Source organism: Haliotis rufescens, unplaced genomic scaffold (genome assembly GCF_023055435.1).
Source record: "Haliotis rufescens isolate VD_foot unplaced genomic scaffold, xgHalRufe1.0.p SCAF_12, whole genome shotgun sequence".
In the NCBI taxonomy this organism is placed as follows: Eukaryota; Metazoa; Mollusca; class Gastropoda; order Lepetellida; family Haliotidae; genus Haliotis; species Haliotis rufescens.
The window spans coordinates 666,137-684,865 of NW_025963802.1; the positions used below are offsets into that span (position 1 = coordinate 666,137).

The 18,729-nt window shown below is 40.2% G+C and overlaps 3 protein-coding genes across 3 annotated transcripts in view; 1 reads left to right on the forward strand and 2 right to left on the reverse strand.

Moving 5' to 3' along the window:
- The window catches only part of LOC124124654 (neuropeptide-like protein 29), a 234,840-nt gene that overhangs the window by 63,980 nt on the left and 152,131 nt on the right, over positions 1-18,729 (reverse strand). The window lies entirely within an intron of this gene.
- LOC124124652 lies at positions 3,998-5,688 on the reverse strand. Its single transcript, XM_046487874.2, has one exon. It carries the CDS (start codon positions 5,567-5,569, stop codon positions 4,682-4,684), a length of 888 nt encoding a protein of 295 aa, XP_046343830.1. The 5' UTR covers positions 5,570-5,688; the 3' UTR covers positions 3,998-4,681.
- The window catches only part of LOC124124648 (telomerase protein component 1-like), a 63,808-nt gene continuing 57,394 nt past the window's right edge, over positions 12,316-18,729 (forward strand). Inside the window, exons 1-6 of the mRNA XM_048393232.1 lie at positions 12,316-12,445; positions 13,230-13,331; positions 15,242-15,882; positions 16,472-16,606; positions 16,784-16,945; positions 17,501-17,597. Of these exons, the coding sequence (XP_048249189.1) occupies positions 13,259-13,331; positions 15,242-15,882; positions 16,472-16,606; positions 16,784-16,945; positions 17,501-17,597 (1,108 nt within the window). The 5' untranslated portion in view covers positions 12,316-12,445; positions 13,230-13,258. The remainder of the gene's footprint in view (positions 12,446-13,229; positions 13,332-15,241; positions 15,883-16,471; positions 16,607-16,783; positions 16,946-17,500; positions 17,598-18,729) is intronic.

The following is an 18,729-nucleotide window of genomic DNA, read 5'->3' on the forward strand; positions in this document are numbered from 1 at the left end:
TCCCACATCAAGCTGACACGTCGAGATATAAACGGCGTTAAATTCAACTCACTCACCCCAAGGCTCTACTCAATGAGGAGCTGGTCATGTTTGACCTCTATGTTTGTGCGTCAGTGTACCACAACGACGTTCACATTTAGTTTCAGTTTAAGATTAATTTTATTTCAGTGGTATAGAGTAGCCTTGCTCCAAGGCTATACTGAAAGAAAAGACCACGGATGTGTAACAATTCTACCCTCCTAACAGGCAAGTCTAGATATGTGGACAGTACTCCAGTCTCTTATAGGGACATCTTGTTCTTAGTATTTACATAATCTAGAACTTATGATTTAAACTATTAATTATTGCCTTAGAGACTTGTGCAAGTCTAGTTTGAGAGCAAAATATGTCATACTATACATAATGTATAATGTATAATAATATGTATATGTATAATAATTTACATTAAACTGGTAATATTAGACTTGCACAAATCTCAAAGGCAATAATTATAAGTTTAAATGCTTTTGTTTGTTGTTTAACGCCGCACTCAAACATAACAAACTCAATTCAGCAATTATTACAGAGCTACAGATAAGCTGCGTATTTGCGTAAAATCCCCCCCCCCCCCCCCCCCCCCAAAAAAAAATAAATAAATAAATAAATATTCAAAACCCAATTACTTGCGTACAGAAACGCATACATTAAATGAAAAACTCCAATGTATAAATTGCATGCGTCAATACCCAGTGAAGCTTTTTCAGCATGCGTACAATGGAGCTAATTTCCGAAACACAATTTCGAGCAAGTTTACTTTCCGAGTCAAGCATATAGTTAGAACCCTTATATACATCTAAACCTTATTATTATTTTTTTTGAAATCTCAAAATGTTTACTCATTTTGGAGAAAAAAAACCAATAGAGTGATGAATAGATGAGTGAAAAGATATTGGTTACTCAATGAAAAATGTTATAACCCAATTAAAATAGAAACCTTCGAGCAAAAACTCAATTGCTCAAAAAGTTATCTGGAGCTCTGGCAATACGATATACTAGAAGTATAAAGGTCTCGGCTGTACCGTCAATAGATCATAATTGAAAACTATTAAACAAAATATATGTTGCCATCGACAAATCCTTTCATGATAGACAATCATACATCGGTTTGGTGACAAAGATTCATACATTTTGAAATACCGACTACTGGTTCAAGTCATAATAAAAAGGCGAATCCGATGGGCGGTGGGGTAGCCTAGTGGTTGAAGCGTTCGCTCGTCACGAGGCAGGCCCGGTTCGATTCTCCACAGCGGCGTAAAACCATACTCACTCGCTCGCTATTTAAATATAATGTTCTGCCACCTTCCATTTGGGAACACGACTATTTATGAGGCTGGTAAGCGGGATTCGAGTGTCTATTTAGAGGGTATTCGGGACCCAGGCTTGTGGTATGCGGAACGCAAATAAAATCGTAATAGGTGCGCAGATTCAACATTAAAACAACATTTATGGTATACGTAAAAACGTTCTTTTTATACTTAATATTTTTACTTCATTCGTTCGGTAATTTAACTTCAAATCGCACCCTTTCATGAACTAGGAACGTGATCTGTGGGTTTTCATTCTGCCTTTGTGGAGAGCACTCTGACGTGCTTTTGTGATTTGTGATCAGTGGTATTCGGGATTCGGGTGTGAATGAAAAGGCTCGGAATAAGACGGTATTGGGGATTCAGGGGAGGGGAGGTTGGTACCCTCATTTATCGTAATTTATAATACAAACCCTGAAACAGAAATGTCTTCCGAAAAGAATGATTATCTACATTAAAAGACAATTTCACTGTTGAACGTTCGAAGGTCGTTGAAACTAGGAAACAATTTGTCCATTTTTTTGTTACATTATTTCATGACCACGCTTCCTGTAATTAATTAGGTTTTTATCACCACATTATATACATATTTTCGAAGATGTATTTAGACACTAGTTTTTCTCCCAGTAATCCAATGTACATATTGTATCCTACCAGAAGTGCGCGTGGCGTGTGTATAAGCACGGGCTAACTATTGTATACTCGACATCATGTACCGGTCTTGCTTTTGTGCCCCGCCCACTTCTCTGCAATAATCACGTGCATGTTGTGCTGCGCGTGGCAGACAAAACACAGACAGCGCCGCACACCATGGAGGCTAGGTGACCTTGCACGGACTGCACATGATGTAATCTTCTCAACCAGGGCGGGAATATGCATGTTAACAAGAATAAAGTACTTATCAGCGCAGAACAAAAGAAAAAAATTCTCAGTCATCGGCTTGTCACGAGAAAATCCGAGGCTTTTCTGTCTTAGAGATCAATTATCAGTAGAAATCGGTCGGTCATCCGTTCTCTAAATATATCTTGATGAAATGCTGTTGACAAACTAATTATCATCTCCTCCTTTCATAGTTTAAAAAAACAAGAACAGGTATGCCCGAGATGTGTCACCACTCTTGTGAAGATTGTATCCATCGTCATGGTAACATGCAGCATGGCACCTCGTTAGGGGGCAATCATTTGATTTTCAGCTACTTGACGGCGGTCTGTAAATAATAGTCTGGACCAGACAATCCAGTGACCAATATCATGAGCATCGATCCACGCAATTAGGATCGATGACATGCATCAACCAAGTCAGGGTACCTGACCACCCGATCACGTCAGTCGCCTCTTTAGACAAGCATAGTCGCCATTTACGGCAAGCATGGGTTGCTGAAGACCTACTCTACTGCGATTTTCGGGAGGGGTGGGGGAAGGGATCAATTACTTTCATAAATGAAACAAATGGGCATGTAATTTACTTTCCTACAATGTAGAGGCTTCCATATCCCCACCCCCGAGAAGAAAATCAACAGGGTGCTATACTGAACGTTTAGGCGTGTTGTTTTAATCTAAGATACATCATGATCACGGCATCATGGGGTGAGTGAGCGGGTATTGTTTTACGCCGCTTTTTGCAATATTCCAGTACTAACACGGCGGGGGACACCAGAAATGGGCTTCCCACATTGTACCCATGCATGTTGGGAATCGAACCCGGGTCTTCGGCGTGACAAGCGAACACTTTGACCACGAGGCTACCCCACCGCCCCTCACTGCATCCTGACCCACACAGGCCCAAGTACATTTCACGAGGACATGGGTTTGAGCATACAGAATTATTACGACCTGCGTCACTGTTGTAATTGCCTCCAACATTAGTGAGGGAGTTTGATTTTACGCTGCTTTTAGCAATATTCCAGCAATATCACGGCGGGGGACACCAGAAATGGGCTTCACACTCGAACCCGGGACTTCGGCGTGACGAGCGAACGCTTTAACCACTAGGCTACCCGACCGCCCCGCCTTCAACATTAAGGCGACATGAAATCGGGTATAACATTGCGTACAGATTCTTGCACTTACATACAGTAAATACTCATCATGAAGCCATGTCAGGATGGTGATATCTGATTGGTTCACGTGTTGATAAAATACTGTGTACTATAGTTCGGTTGGTTTTATAGTTCTAGCCTCACTGAATTGATGAGATGATGTAACTTCGCGTTCAAGATTATTGCACTTATATAGCGACGAGCAGGCACGTGTGGCTGCTGGTTTGCTTATTGTTTTTAATTCCGCACACATCAATATTCCAGCTATACAACGGCGGCCTGTAAATATCGATTCTGGGCCTAACAATCCAGTGATCGATATTATGAGCAACGATCCGCGTCGTTTGGTTACGATGACTGGCAATCAACAAGTTACCCCGATCCATTTGGTAGCTATATGGCTGAAATAATGTCGATGCGACGTTGTTTTGACTGACTCACTCTTACGATCAGCAAAGGCTGCTGGGAAAACGACTGTCGGGGTTAACACACACTCATTTGTTAACAAACGTGTGAGTGTTAATTACAGTACATATTTTAAGTATATGCATGTTAAAACAATCGTTCCTTTCACGGTAAACTAATGTCATTTGACAAAGAAAAACAAACAATCTTGTATGAATTACATCTATATTCTATGATACTAAAACTACTACTTCTCAATACAGCAGAGCCTTTACAAAGTCGCCCTATTTACAGGAGGCATATTCCATCAGTATTCGATACTGGCGGTCATAAAATAACATATCAATAAAACTGTCGGAAACTTCTAAAATTTCAAATTTACAATGGCGTATAATCCTACATGCTAAAGCATCATAAATAAAATCATTAAATGCACAATAATTAAGATCTACTGGAAAATCAACAAAAACTCTGAAATCCTAAAATGTAAAATTTCAAGCTAATTCTTATAACGTACTCTGAGAATGATTTTTTTTCAAACTAAAACGTCTCCAAATTTGACAGTCCATTGCACCACATACATTGTTAAAATGTCCCTGCATTTTAACACATAAGCACTGTATTCTTTGTCAAAACGGTAAATTCGTTTTGAACACAGCACTCCTCTTCAACACATTCACGTGTTCCTAGGCTAAACAATAAACAAAACTAGATAGTTAATATCATACACAACACAGGCGAGTTCATCATCAATTTCTCATTCGAGTCAAGATTAAAATCAGTTGCGAATAAAATCAGCTCCATTCATCTGGAAAACTGGATGCATTACGAGTCCCCGTTATAACAACACACTTGAAAGGTGGAATGTAACAGTATACACACTCTGGTAAACTCTTCATGTACGACGCTTTTTACCTGTGGCCATGCGCGTCGTACGGAGAGGAGAGGGGCTGGTTCGAAACTCCGAGTCGTTGTTGAAGGGACAGTATTTGATGGTGTGGGCGTGGTCCCCGATGGCTTGGCAGATTGGACACGGGTACTTCCTCAACACTGGGCACGCTGTATACCCACGGGAATCCTTCAAAACATGTCCTGTGTACACGTGTGGAGGTTCTTTGTTGTTCTTGCAGAATACACAGATCAACTTCGATTTTTTCTTCCCCTGCACCTGTAGTTGTGTGGCATCACCACGGGCTGTCTTGCACTGTTTGAGCCACAGGTATTCCTTGATCCGATCATTTGGAACAACCGGGATCTCGCGGGTGGGGGGTTCGTGCCCACGCACCTTTTGTTGTATGATGTCATACTCGTCCAGTTCGTAAGTAGTTCCGTTTCTTTCGAATTCCGCCGTCGTCAAAGCACAAAGTCTTTCCTGGTCTAACTTGCTGAAATTCGAATTCACAAGCGATGGATTTGAAGCTTGGAAACTTGCATATTTGAAGCTGTCGCTACTCTCGTCCGATGACAGGGAAATATCGGAACTAGGGCTCAGCTCGCCCCGGCCCCCGGCGAACTCCTGACACAACCCAAAGTAGTCCTGGTAGGGGTCGTAGATGTGGTCGTTCCCCAGACATAACACGTCGCTAAACGCGGAGTCATTCCTACCTATGAAGTCTTCTTTGGCGGACAAGATTTTCTTCTTGGCGAGCTGTGGCGTGAATTTGGGGATCTGAGGGAGTAGTAGGCTTTGGTGGTTTGGAACACCATCCCCAGCGAGTAGTTCAAAGTCGTCAGTCGTACGACAGTCCCCGGAGTCAGGTTCCAGCACAGGGTGTAGTAGCATTGTTGAATCAGCCACAGGTCGCCTCCGAGTTAAAGATGGTAGCCTCGGTCAATGGTGCGCCGCCTTGGGTGATAGAATTTGGGCAGCACTGACGACTCTTGCACCTGGCACGTGTGACGGCGCACGGATTCCACGTGCATTTTATAACTCGCCATACGTCCAGGCCGCCAACGGTTTTCATTGGCTCGGGTTTTCCCGTCAATTAACAATTGGGCGGCGCTTACATTATTTGTAAACATAAATCACGTGACACTAAAGTCGTTGGGGTAACGAAGTAACTATTTTATCAGAAATGACGATCAGTTTGATATTTTGTATCTCAACCATAAATGTTATTTTTGATGACGCACTCAAAATACAATGATGATAATTTAAGTACGTGAAGTCGCAATATAATATATTTTCAGCATGCCAGCGGAAATCATGTAGTTATATAAAAATGTAACAGCGCCATTGACAATATTGTTTCCAATATATAAAGGAATGATGTTACCCGTTTAGATGCATATACAGCTAATAATTATGGTAAAAACTAAGTAGCATCAACTTGACCTTACACGCGAAGAATGTGGGACCTAGTATGAATGGACTGACAGTGACACAATGTAACACTACATGAATTTGCAATATAGCTACAGTATTGCCACGTCGCAATGAAACGGCCTTATCAAACACACGGCGCAATATATTTGAAGAGTATCACAATGAGCCACAATGACTGTAAACCAATATCTAATGCATTGCCATGATGTACAAAATATAAGCGTCAAAGCCATGTCCATAATCTTAATACACCTCAGCCAATAGAAATACTTAAATTGGTCTTATCGAAAACTCCACGAAGCTGAGAAGATGCAATTTACACTGTAGTGCGTGGATTCAGATCAGTAGGGCGAATTTTTAAAAAGTCGAATATTTGTTTTGATTTCATCAAAATGTTGAGTAGGGGAAACATCAATTGTGAGAGGGTATGTTTAAGAGGAATTTTCAACAGATATTAATTATGGTATTTTAATAATTTATTTATAAGAGTATATTAACACAAAATCACTGCTTTTCATTTTTTGTCAAATCTGGCCTTGTATGAGTAGGGGAAACATCAATTGTGAGAGGGTATGTTTAAGAGGAATTTTCAACAGATATTAATTATGGTATTTTAATAATTTATTTATAAGAGTATATTAACACAAAATCACTGCTTTTCATTTTTTGTCAAATCTGGCCTTGTATGAACAAACAGAAATATAGGGATGTGGGTTGAAAATAGAAATATGATATAATTAAACATTGGATCAAAGCATTTCACGTATTCCTGAACAAATGCACTTGTTAGACCTTTACAAAACTGCAATATAGTTGAAAAAAATAATATAAATTTTATTTCCCAGCTATCATCAGAACGGCTATAGTGCTTGACATTTCTGCCCTCGATGTCTACAGCCCATGCAGGAATGTGAGTGAGTGAGTTTGGTTTTACGCCGCTTTTAGCAATATTCCAGCAATATCACGGCGGGGGACACCAGAAATGGGCTTCACACATTGTACCCATGTCGGGAATCGAACCCGGGTCTTCGGCGTGACGAGCGAACGCTTTAACCACTAGGCTTTCCGACCGCCCCTGCAGGAATGTAAGTGCAGTTATATTGTGTACGGCACTTACATGAAAATGGCAATGTAATGGTAAAGCGCAGACCACATCCCACCTTGGCCCACTTGCACAAAGCGATCTTTGGCTCGCTAACTTGATTGATTCATGCCATCGTATCCAAATTGCGTGGATCGATGCTCATGATGTCAATCACTGGATTGTCTAATCGAGACTCAATTATTTTCAGACCGCCGTCATGTAGCAGGAATATTGCTGAGTGAGGCGTTAAACAACAAACAAACAAACAATCGAGTCTGGACCAGGCAAACCAGTGTATGGGTGGCGTTGGGTGGGTGCACTTAGCACACTGCATAGGAGATAATACCACCTACTCTATATCCGCGTATATGAGTGAAAAGTTTTATTCCAGAGCATAGTAATCAATCTGTACCAGAGTTTCAATTCAGTAAATATGATGAGTCAAGGTTTTATAACCTCCCCAGTTACTATATACGCACACCTGTGCATGCACGGCGCTTTTCTTTGATCTTTTTTATTCTGGATACATTGTTCAACATAATGTCATTATTGACATTTGATGAAGGTTAGAAACCATGTGAAAGTCTTGCCGAATGATTCTTTTGTTTTCTCTTCCCCAACGACCCAAAATATGTATATTTTAGTTTTATGCACCAGGGGCGCAACTAGGCTAATTTTAAGTGTAAGCAAATCTGATTTTACGAGGACCCCCCCAGAAATTTTTAGAAATTAGAAACTCTTAAACGCTACTTCCAGCGTTTTAGGGCCGTTTATGTTAGATTTTATTTGCGACAAATATTCGTATTTTTAAAATTATAATTTTGTATTAGTAATATATATACGTGTTTTAACAACACTTTTTCGACTTACATTCAAGAAACATCTATGACAAGTGAAATTTGAACATTTAAAACGAATCGATAATATTACTTTTATGTATTTTTACATGTTCATTCGTACTTTGTGATAGTTATTTATTTTTTCATAATTTATCGCGAGCCGACCTATCATCCCAAAGAAAATAATTGTGTGCGCGGTTTGATTTCGCCGTCTACGTCTACGACTAAATCCCAAAATGCGTAAAGATTCCGATTTAAAGTTTAACAATAAATATCACGTACGATAGTATAGAGTTTGAGGTTTTCTAAGGTGTAAACAAAAATTGTGCTTTTTTTCGTTGTAAGCAATTGCTTTTCTGCAACAATGGTAGTTTCGCCCCTGTGCATGAAGACTTGGTTAAGATTCCATGGTGTGTGCGATGCCACCTTTTCCCCATGTCAGTTTCCACAATACCGTTTTTGAACAGTAAATGGTAAAAAAAACTAGCTATTTATGAACACCCCCATTACCAATGTTAATAAAGCGATGAGAAATATCGTGGCCCAAAACCATATAAAGGTTTGGATGACACTTTTTTGTACCTTCTATCGCAAGTGACAAAGTTCATTCGTGTTGTTTTACCCACATTCAGCATGTTTACAGTATATCACCTGTAAGTAGTCGAACCTGGAGCAGACAAACCACTGGTTTATATACCACGGACAGCTTATAACGAAGGCACACAACCAGCCTGTTGCATTGCAACACAGACCACAATATACAGTCCTCGTTTTCACGACAACCACTGGAGATAATATATTCTGTCCCTTCACACACGTTGGTAACTGCAAGTTAAACACGATATTACAGAAACCATCATCACAAAAAACTAGTTGAACACTTGACAAATTTATGTTTTATAATATTACGATAAACTTGACATAGTTCTTAGAATATCTTATACTGATCTAAGGTTTATCTTACCTATTACAGAGTGAGTGGGTGAGTTTGATATTTCGCCGCTTTTAGCAGTATACCAGCAATATCACGGCGGGGAACACCAGAAATGGGCTTCACACTTTAAACCCATGTCGGGAATCGAACCCGGGTCTTCGGCGTGACGAGTACTGGAGTACAGGTAAACAGACCAACGGGATCGGGTGGTCAGGCTCGCTGACTTGGTTGATACATGTCATCGTATCCCTATGGCGTTGGTCGATGCTCATGATATCAGTCACTGGATTGGCTGGTCCAGACTCGATTATTTACAGACCGCCGTCATATAGCTGGGATATTACTGAGTGATTAAACAACAAACAAACAAACAGGTAAACGTCAGTATTATTATTCTCCCTTCTGTCCATCCCTGACTTATAAAAGATTGTACAGAGGTTCAGATTTGAAACTTCAATCTGACTGGCGATTCTTTTCAAATTAATGCTTGTTTCTATCAAAATTATATATCCTCAGAGCCTTAGCGTCAGTCTTTGGTTACCGTGAAAGGGGCTGCTAGAGAGACAGAAACGGGTCGGGAGGCTGGGTTGTTACGGGGGAGGGGCTGGGAATAGGGAGGGGGTGTTAAATAGCGGGATCGCTTCTTCCAGGGTAATTGGAGATGAAAGATACTCATCGTTTATTGTCATTCAGCCTCTGTATCTCATTAGCTATTTGTTGATTCGTGTCACCTCACACCGCAAACACTCCTCCCTGTCCCCCCTCCCGCGGCGCCTGCTGGAATCAACAAGTGGCCATGTGAGGTGGTACCGGGCGAAATGGCGAGTTGGCTCAGGTTACATCAGTGCTTGTGTAATTAGTTAAGGATCCATTGCTAATTACACTGGCTATGGTACGGATGAGTGGAGTCAGCTCGGAATGTAAATAAACAGGTAAACAACAATCGGCGAAGGTCAGTGACCCTCAGGTATATTGGAACTCATTTATGATAATAAATAAATCTAAATATTTCTGTGCAACAGTGTATACTCTTAGAAAATCCACCCTAAAATGAAAGTTTTCCCAAACTATACAATGTTGTAATGTTATCTTTTTAAAGCACTTCAAGCTTTATGTTTTTAGTATTTTGAGAAAGTTTTTTTACAAAGTGATTCGATTATCTCTTGACATGTGTTGTGTAACGGCTTCATGGCAATACTTGTTTTTAGCTTTATTTCCTTCCTCTTCGTCTTTGCATCTTGATGACTCCTTTGCACACAGCGTTCTTGTAACCAACTTTTCAGAAGGTATCATCATCATCATCATCATCATCATCGTCATCATCATCATCATCGTCATGCCGGGAGGATCCATAATACGGAGTGTTCAGATGACTTGTGGTGTGAACATGTTTGAAAGCAAATGGGTTAAATTGAGTTTTAATATATAATGTAAAGGAAACCATACAATATATCTGTACTGTTAGACTTGGGGTCTGGGGATTGGTCGTATCCCAGTTCTGGTCGCTACAGACGTCTGTTTTAGGACCTAGAGCGTACAGGTTTTTTTTACTTTACAATCACGCCCCCCCCCCCCCCCCCCCCCCCCCTCTCTCTCTCGCTGCATATGTGCATCCCCTTTTCAGCTCTAAAAGTAATATACTTAAGGTTTCCTTATTACTCCATGCAGGGCCCCTTTATGTACGTAGACCCAATTTGAACCCCTATTTATAAAATGGACAAGTCCGACCATTGCCACTCCCCAATTGTATTCAGGGAGTTATAATTATATAAATACGGGTAAGTATGTTTTAAAGCGTGTACTTTTTACTAACATCGTTAATGAAACTGTACGTAATGTTGATACGTATACGGTAATCTAGTGTTTTATTGTACGATAAACAACTCCCACTCGTCGTTTATTTCTTAAATAAATTGTGCATCAAGAACATAACATTGTATAGTATGTCAATTTGTTAGTGACTGTGGCTTTTGCAACAATGTACACGTAGTTGATATGTAGCGCCTGGCCTCTTATTACAGTCGAGCTTTGAAGCTTGTTCAAAGAACGTCGGGGCGCTTTTTAGAGCACTACGGTATATGCAAAATAACGTACCTATCATTTTTGTTGTTGAGGTATAAAGTTGGTTTTTTTTAAATATCAAATCATCTGTGCTACTTTATAAATGTTTGCAACATAGAATAACTTATAATCAATTGCTATCATTTCCGTTTTCGCTAGCAGTGTCCGACAGCACCACCGATTTGCTTGTTGTTTAACGCCGCACTCAGCAATATTCCAGCTATGTGACGGCGGTCTGTAAATAATCGTGTCTGGACAAGACAATCCAGTGATTGACATGATGAGCATCGACCCACGCAGTTGGAATACGATGACATGTATCAACCAAGTCAGCGAGACTGACCACACATCGCCTATTACAGGACAATAACAAGGTTCCCGTCTTCAAAGGCTTACATGTGCACAAACAAAGTTTTTTTTCACCATGAGGCACCTCGATCGTCGCCGAACAGCGCGGAGGGTAGGTATAGCTACCTTGTTCACTAACCTAAAATGTATACAGTACTGAATGATAAGTCCTATAGTCCTGCGACATGACTGTGGAATATATATTTTTTAGAAATGTTTTTACTAAAAGCCTAGGCAATCCTAGATCAAACTAACCAAGTCTAGTTTGCTTGATTCCGTATGAAAACAGCAGAAGAGTATTAACGATCTTTCGAAGAAAAGAAAGAAAGAATTAGTCTAGATAAGTACGTGAATATAAGAGGACAGTATATCTATGGACACCAGTCTTTTGCAGGAACAGCTTGTTCTTAATATTTATGTAATCTAGGAATTATGATTTAAACTAATACTCATTGTTTGAGACTTTTACATGTCTATTTGTCCACTGGATAACAGAATCTGCTAACAGAACCCGGCCGGAGTCATTCGTGACAAATTCGGTGTTTTTCCGGGACAAGCCCGTTACGGAAAGGGGCGAGTGGTGACGAATGGTCCGGAGTTGAACCGTGTCGTGATATGCTCAAGCCTTGCTCAAAGACTCTACCATGGATATCTATGACAAGATAAGCCGGCCGTACAAGGATTGAGGGCGTCAGTCTTTTTATGGGTCAAATTGTTCTTATCATTTGTATAATCTAAGGAATATGAATTAAAATAATAATTTACTCATATACTTGTGCAAGTCTACATACGCCCCTACTGTAAAGATCCTCGTTGCCCATACGTGCTCCTCGCAGCGCTAGCCCGTTCGCGGAGCTCTCTATACTGTTACCGAGAGTGTAACGAAGGTGTCACGCGCTGGGAAGGAGCTTGGGCAAGTATAAACAAAGGGAAGTAACTCTAACCAGCTAAGTACTTATTGCAAAATATTTCAGCAGTCGCGGTTAATCGCGTGTATTTACATGTTTTGCTGCGTCAGGGATTTTAACTGGATTGCACGAATACAACTGAACAGTTGTTAGAGTAAGGTAAGCAACAATTGCGTGGTGTCAGACGAGAAATACATTCGAAACCTAGTTTTGATAATAGTTTCTCGTCCGATTATCAAGAGCGCTCCACAAAGGAATAACATTACGTTCCTGCTTCTGGACTGAACTATACCTCGCTTGTTTTGATCATAACCGGTGTTTAGTCCAGAAACTCCCTATGGATAATATAAGTAAGTGGCGTTCATTAATATTACTGATGATTGCAGTTGTGGTTCTAGAGCTAAGTGTCGAGATGTACTTCTCTAACCAAATTAATCAATTGACTTCCTTAAGCATGTTAAGTGATTCTATTGTGTCATCTTATTGCCATGCTTGTACTAGCTTCAGAAAGACTCCAGCAATGTATTAATTCCAATGTACTAAATGTAAGCCGTAAGCTCCCCCCCCCCCCCGTACAGTGATATTCCTGGAATATTGCTTAGAGGTGTAAAACCTTGCTTACTTACTAACGCCACAAGTGGATTCTGGGTTAGGATTGGTCCCCTGCAACCTATGATTGATGTATGATTGCATCAGTTGTCATTGTACCCCAATGATGTTGGACGTTTTTCAAAATACCAGTCACGGGATTGTCTGGTTCACACTCTGGTTTTGTTTGCTACCAATGCCAAATGAGATACATTGGGAAGACAAATACCATATGATTCAACATTATAAACTCAAATTGGATCTATGCTGCAAAGTTAGCAGACTTACGGACTTACTCAGTCACTGAAAAACAGATGCCTCAAAAAGCAAACTCATCTTATTTTACTTTTTTAAGTTTCAGCGGAAGTCTATATTGACGACACAATGTCACGAGAACGTGACAAACTGTTTACCAAGAGTCCTCTTCTGACCAAATGGAAGTTGGAGACCACTACAGGTTTGTCTCTTGCTAATATGTAAAATGATATTATTCTTCATGTTAGAACTGACATTCACTTTGTGTGAGTTCATTGGAGTATGAACCTTCATAGAGTGAGGACCAAACTGTATGAGCGTCGGAGCTTGCAGCTAATTTAAGCGTTCATAAAAATCATTTGGGTCACAGGGTTGCTCATACTTTGATTTTCATGTAAAGTTCTCAAAATCTGCCTTTTTCACTCATTTCAGCTATATTTTGTGTATTTGACATCAGAAGTACAAAACTTTAAACATTAAAAATAGAAAAGGCTAGTATTAGCCGTAGAACATATCTGATAATTTTCATACCAATATTTCAAACAGCCATTAAAGTATTGTTAAAAGCGGCATTAAACCAAAGTCACTCACTCACCCAATATTTAAATTTTTTATGCAACTTTAAAATTTGACGTTTCCAGTGGGCCAAAAGGGGCCCTGATCTTCCAACCCCCTTTCAGGACATTGTGGAATAATTCATGAAATATTCAAGCATTTACCAACTGCATGTGGTTAGGTTGCTCTGATTGAAGGCTAGGCTACCGAGTGTGATAGAGGACCAACCATTTAAAACCCTGGGGGTGGCATGGGATTTTTGGTTGGGAGACATGATCTTTTTTCGGTCACTGCATCAAAACACTCAAGTAAGATTATGTCATGGCCTGTTTGTCATGGCATGACAGATTACCTATAGTAACATGAAAGACTCGGGTGGCCCTTTACTTCTTTTGAGTAGGTCAAGGGACATTGTTTTTCAAAGTTATACTACATGTAATTGATGTTTTCCCCAAATGGAAGTGATGTCATGAAACAGATGTTAGACCAGAAGTGGTTATAACTATGATAATTGTGTTACTAAGTTAGTTAGAGGCATCAGACTTTATGTTTCAATGTTGTGCTGCATTGGGCATATGTTATCCCAGAGCGGACTTAATGTCAGTGTACCGGAAGTGCTTAATACGTGTGTTAGGGAACCTTGAGGCATAGGCCTGCATTAGACATTACTGTTGATCAGAGATGAGTATGGAAAGATATTGGTGAGCTGTCACATGATTTGGTAAAGTCAACATGAAATTTACGTCACGGATGTTTTTGGTTGGAAGGTTTTGGGACATTAAGGAAATTGTAGAGATGGGACTGTTCCTTGTTTTGCATGTACCATATTTGATGTAATAAGCGCCCCGCTCAAATAAGGGCCCATGGCGATATTTGCCAATATATTGGCAAGTGAACAGTCCAAATTAGCGCCCCTTCCGATTGATCAATGTACACAAGACTCAATTATTCTTGTATAATACGTGTGATATATCCTTAGTTATGTATCCTTACTTATGGGAAATTAAATTCTGGAAAACTATATTTCTATTTCTAATTTTGAGAGCGCCCTGGGTGCCTATATGTCAAATACGGTAATGCAAATACCTTTCTAGTTTGTAATATGTAATAAGTTATTATATTTCTTCATGATATCGTGTTTATTTCTTTACAGAGACTTAGTACCAGTGTGACAAATACAATTAGAACGCAATAGTAAAAGTTGATCTCCATTTTAAAAAACAAACATCAAGGTGTTTTATAGATATTATCAATTTGTTTATTGAAACTGTATTGGGAGAAACATTGAATGGGTATTTCTATACTTTCTTTACCATCATCATTTCTATTAGAAATGTAGTTTAAAAAATATCAAGTTCTTGTCACCAGAATAATATCTTTATTACATTTACAGTTAAATGTTGAAAAGTAGAAGAAAAACACTTGATTTTGAGAAAAGCCAGCTAACCCTCCATCATGTTAAAGTCATTTGCGATCCTGTTATCTTTCTCACCTGTAACTGGTTGTCTCCATCACCTAGTCAAAGCATGTATTGTAACCATCGTCTGTATGTTGAAGGTTTGAGAGGTGGACTTGGAGGGTCAAGTCTACTTTCAACATCCAAGGCTGGCGATGCAGGGCGTAAGCGGAAAGGCAATGATTCCTCCGACGTTGACAATAAAAAGACAAAAGACACATCATTCTCTACCCAGAGTTCTCTCCTCAGCACAGAGCTGACCCAGAAATTGACACTATCCTCCACCTTGACTGGTGGCAGTTTATTGTCCGGCAGTGGCCTACTGACCGGTGGACTGTTATCAAGTTCGTTTCCGAAGACGCTATTATTGCCATCTTTAAGAACAAAAGACGACCATAGTGAAAAATCGAGCCAAAGCTCGCATGAAAAAACCCAGAGGAAAGTGAAATCAACACGTGGCGATGCACCTCCAAAGAAACGGTCAGTTGAGGTCAAGGACGCCTCAAGGAAAGGAGAGAAGGCATCCAAGTTGTCCAAGGTGGCCAAACTGCCCAAGGAGAAGAAGTCGAAGGAGCCAGGGTTTAACTACAAGGCCTATGAGACAAGCTACCCTGATTACAATTTTGCAGGGATGTATGCCGGGGAAAGTTTTGAAGTGCCGAACTTCATGCCGCCAGACAAGGATGTCCGAGTCAGTAAACACCTTGTGACGGCGCCACTCTGTGATGTGAATGGTTTGAAGGTGAGTGATTGATCACCATCATTAGAATGGACCGTTGTCGTAGAAATTATAAAATATAACTGTCATTAACATTGATACAGGCTCATTATAACTCATCATCATTCACGTTTTGTCAGCCAACCAGTTTATGTTCAGAATGAAGTCAAGAATTTTAGTTTCAGCATGTTAAGCAAAACAAGTTTCGATCATTTCTACCGATACAATTTGATGTAGCTGTCTGTCATGAAGGAAAAAAATATTTTGAATATGTAATGCATCAAGAATTTAAGTCTGCGACTTAAGCCACTTGTCTGAAGCCTAGGTCTTGTAAACATGTCCTCTGGTATAGTAACATCAGTTTATGCCTATAGGATAAAATTTAAACCTACAGAAAATATCAGCAAAATTCATACTCAGTCTGGTGGACACCAAAGGTTTTGTCATTGACCAATCTAATTTTCACCTGGCAAGCTATTTGATAATCATCATGATGGTTATGATCAAGGCGCTAATGATAACTGACTAGTTTGATCATTGTCTTCTTAAAATTGATGTTTATGTTGTCAATATGCTTGATACTAATTATTTTTTAATGAATATTATTTTTCAGCATGCATTTATCAATGCTGTCAGTGCATCCCTTATCTGCGCACCCAACTTCAAGGATTCAAAGGATAAAGCCAGAATAGATCTCATTGCCATGTCAGAAAAGGTCACGACCTATGACCCAGAGTTTCTTCTGAAGGTAAGGTCAAGGTCTTATGTTTTAATTTGAACACTTCTCACATGCTGTTAATTGAAGACAGCTATAAGCATGTCGATGCACCCTTGGTGTTTGGTTTCTCAGTTTAATCATTCCTAAGTTCATTCAAGTTTAATTCGTTGGGAAATATTTGTATGCCTTTTGTTATTTGATTTTCAGGTGGCCTTACACACAAGGAAAGGCTTGAACATCCGAACTACAGCCAACTTCTTGCTGGCTCTGGCTGCGAATGTCAAGTCGTGTCGCCCATACATGAGAAAGTATTTCTCTGCTTCCATCAACCTGCCCTCCGACTGGATTGAAGTGGCGGAAATCTACCAGGTCAGGATGATTACTGTCTTCTGTTTGTCTATTTCTTGTTAGACCGCCTCCTCCGTGGTCTAGTGGTAGAGCGTCCGCCCGGAGAGCGGAAGGTCCGAGGTTTGATCCCCGGCTGCGTCATACCAAAAGACGTTAAAGGATGATACTTGTTGTTACCCTGTCTGGCGCTCGGGATTAAGGGGCTAAAACAAGGACTGGTCGGCTCGGAGTCAGTATACTGTGTCTGAGTGTGGTATTCATGTTAAACTGTGGCATGGTATCTGAGTGGGCTAGCACTATGAATGAGCATCAGTCCAGACTAGTACAAGCACGCACACGCACACACACACACACACACACACACACACACACACACACACACACACACACACACACACACACACACACACACACACACACACACACACACACACACTTTTATCATTGTAGGCAGCAAATCTCATCTTTTTTGTTAAAAATTATTAAACTTTCAGGTGATAATTATGAATTTTAAAATTTCTGACTGCAAAATAGAAGTTATTTTTTATATCTGACAACTTTTCTCATTAATCTCAGGCGTTTCACGATGACAGTCTGACATTCGGGGCACTGCCTGCAACCTTGAGACGAGTAATGCTGGGAAAGTTTCCAGATTTCGACAAATACCAGCTTGGTAAGTCATCCATTCCACCACCATCAGTCATCCATCTTCGTTCTCAGTACTGTCATGCTGGCGTATCACCATCATCAGTCATCCATCTTCGTTCTCAGTACTGTCATGCTGGCGTATCACCATCATCAGCGCATGAAGGAGCTGTGTGGCTGAAACTGTGTCCGTGCAACTGTAAATATTATCTGGTCACATGACAGTCAGATCTTTTTCTGCAATACGATGCCTCCCTGCATGAAGATCTGAGAACACCTCCATAGAGCATCAAGGCTTCTAACATCTGGGTCATTCGTCACCACTCGCCTCTTTCCGTAACCTGCAAGAAGACCTGTCCCCCAGTCGATGAATGTGATGAATACGACAAACCAATCAGACTGCGCATATGACTTCAAGTACTTCGGTCAAAGAATCCCTCAGGAATGATTTTTTTATTTACAGATCTTGCATCTAAAAATATATCCTAGATAAAGTTAAATGTGTTCAATCATACTGTATTAATACCGTAAGTCCCAATGTGTTTTAAATCGCATCTGGAATAGGGCTGGGAAGGGTTACCTCGGGTACTCTGGTCGGGTGGGTCCTGAGTAGGACCCGGGTACCCACACGACTACCCGGACCCGTGGTTAGTCACATGACATACTGTTTAATGACATTAACAATAAAACTCAATGGTCACACTACAAGTATAGCTAATGTTCACATTTCTTTCTCACTATGCAGGCATGCGTTCTGACTTTTATATGTTCGGGTAAGGATAAAGTGTCTGTCTGTCAACTGCAGTGTATACATGTTCAGAGTTTTATATGTGTATCAAAATAGTTTTTGCCAGGGCTGTGGAAAAACAATTCCCATTCGGACCTGAGTCATAAATTTGGACTTGTCCCGGAATAACACAAGTTGTTCATGAATGACTTCTGGGTTGAAACCAGCATATCTGATTTCTGCATCTTGAAAACAAACTAAGTTCCAAAAGTAGTACCGGTAGTTAGGGATGTGCGGTTTTATCGGTACACCGGTATATTGCAATACAAATTCATCACGATACGTATCGCGATACGTTTTTGGCGTATCGGTTTTTCCCTCATTATTCAAACTGCGACTGACATGTATATTCCATGATGTATAGTCTTACCTT

What these genes read in the sequence shown, in the direction of transcription:
- LOC124124652 (XM_046487874.2), bottom strand. Translation starts at nt 5,569, where the DNA reads ATGCTACTACACCCTGTGCTGGAACCTGACTCCGGGGACTGTCGTACG.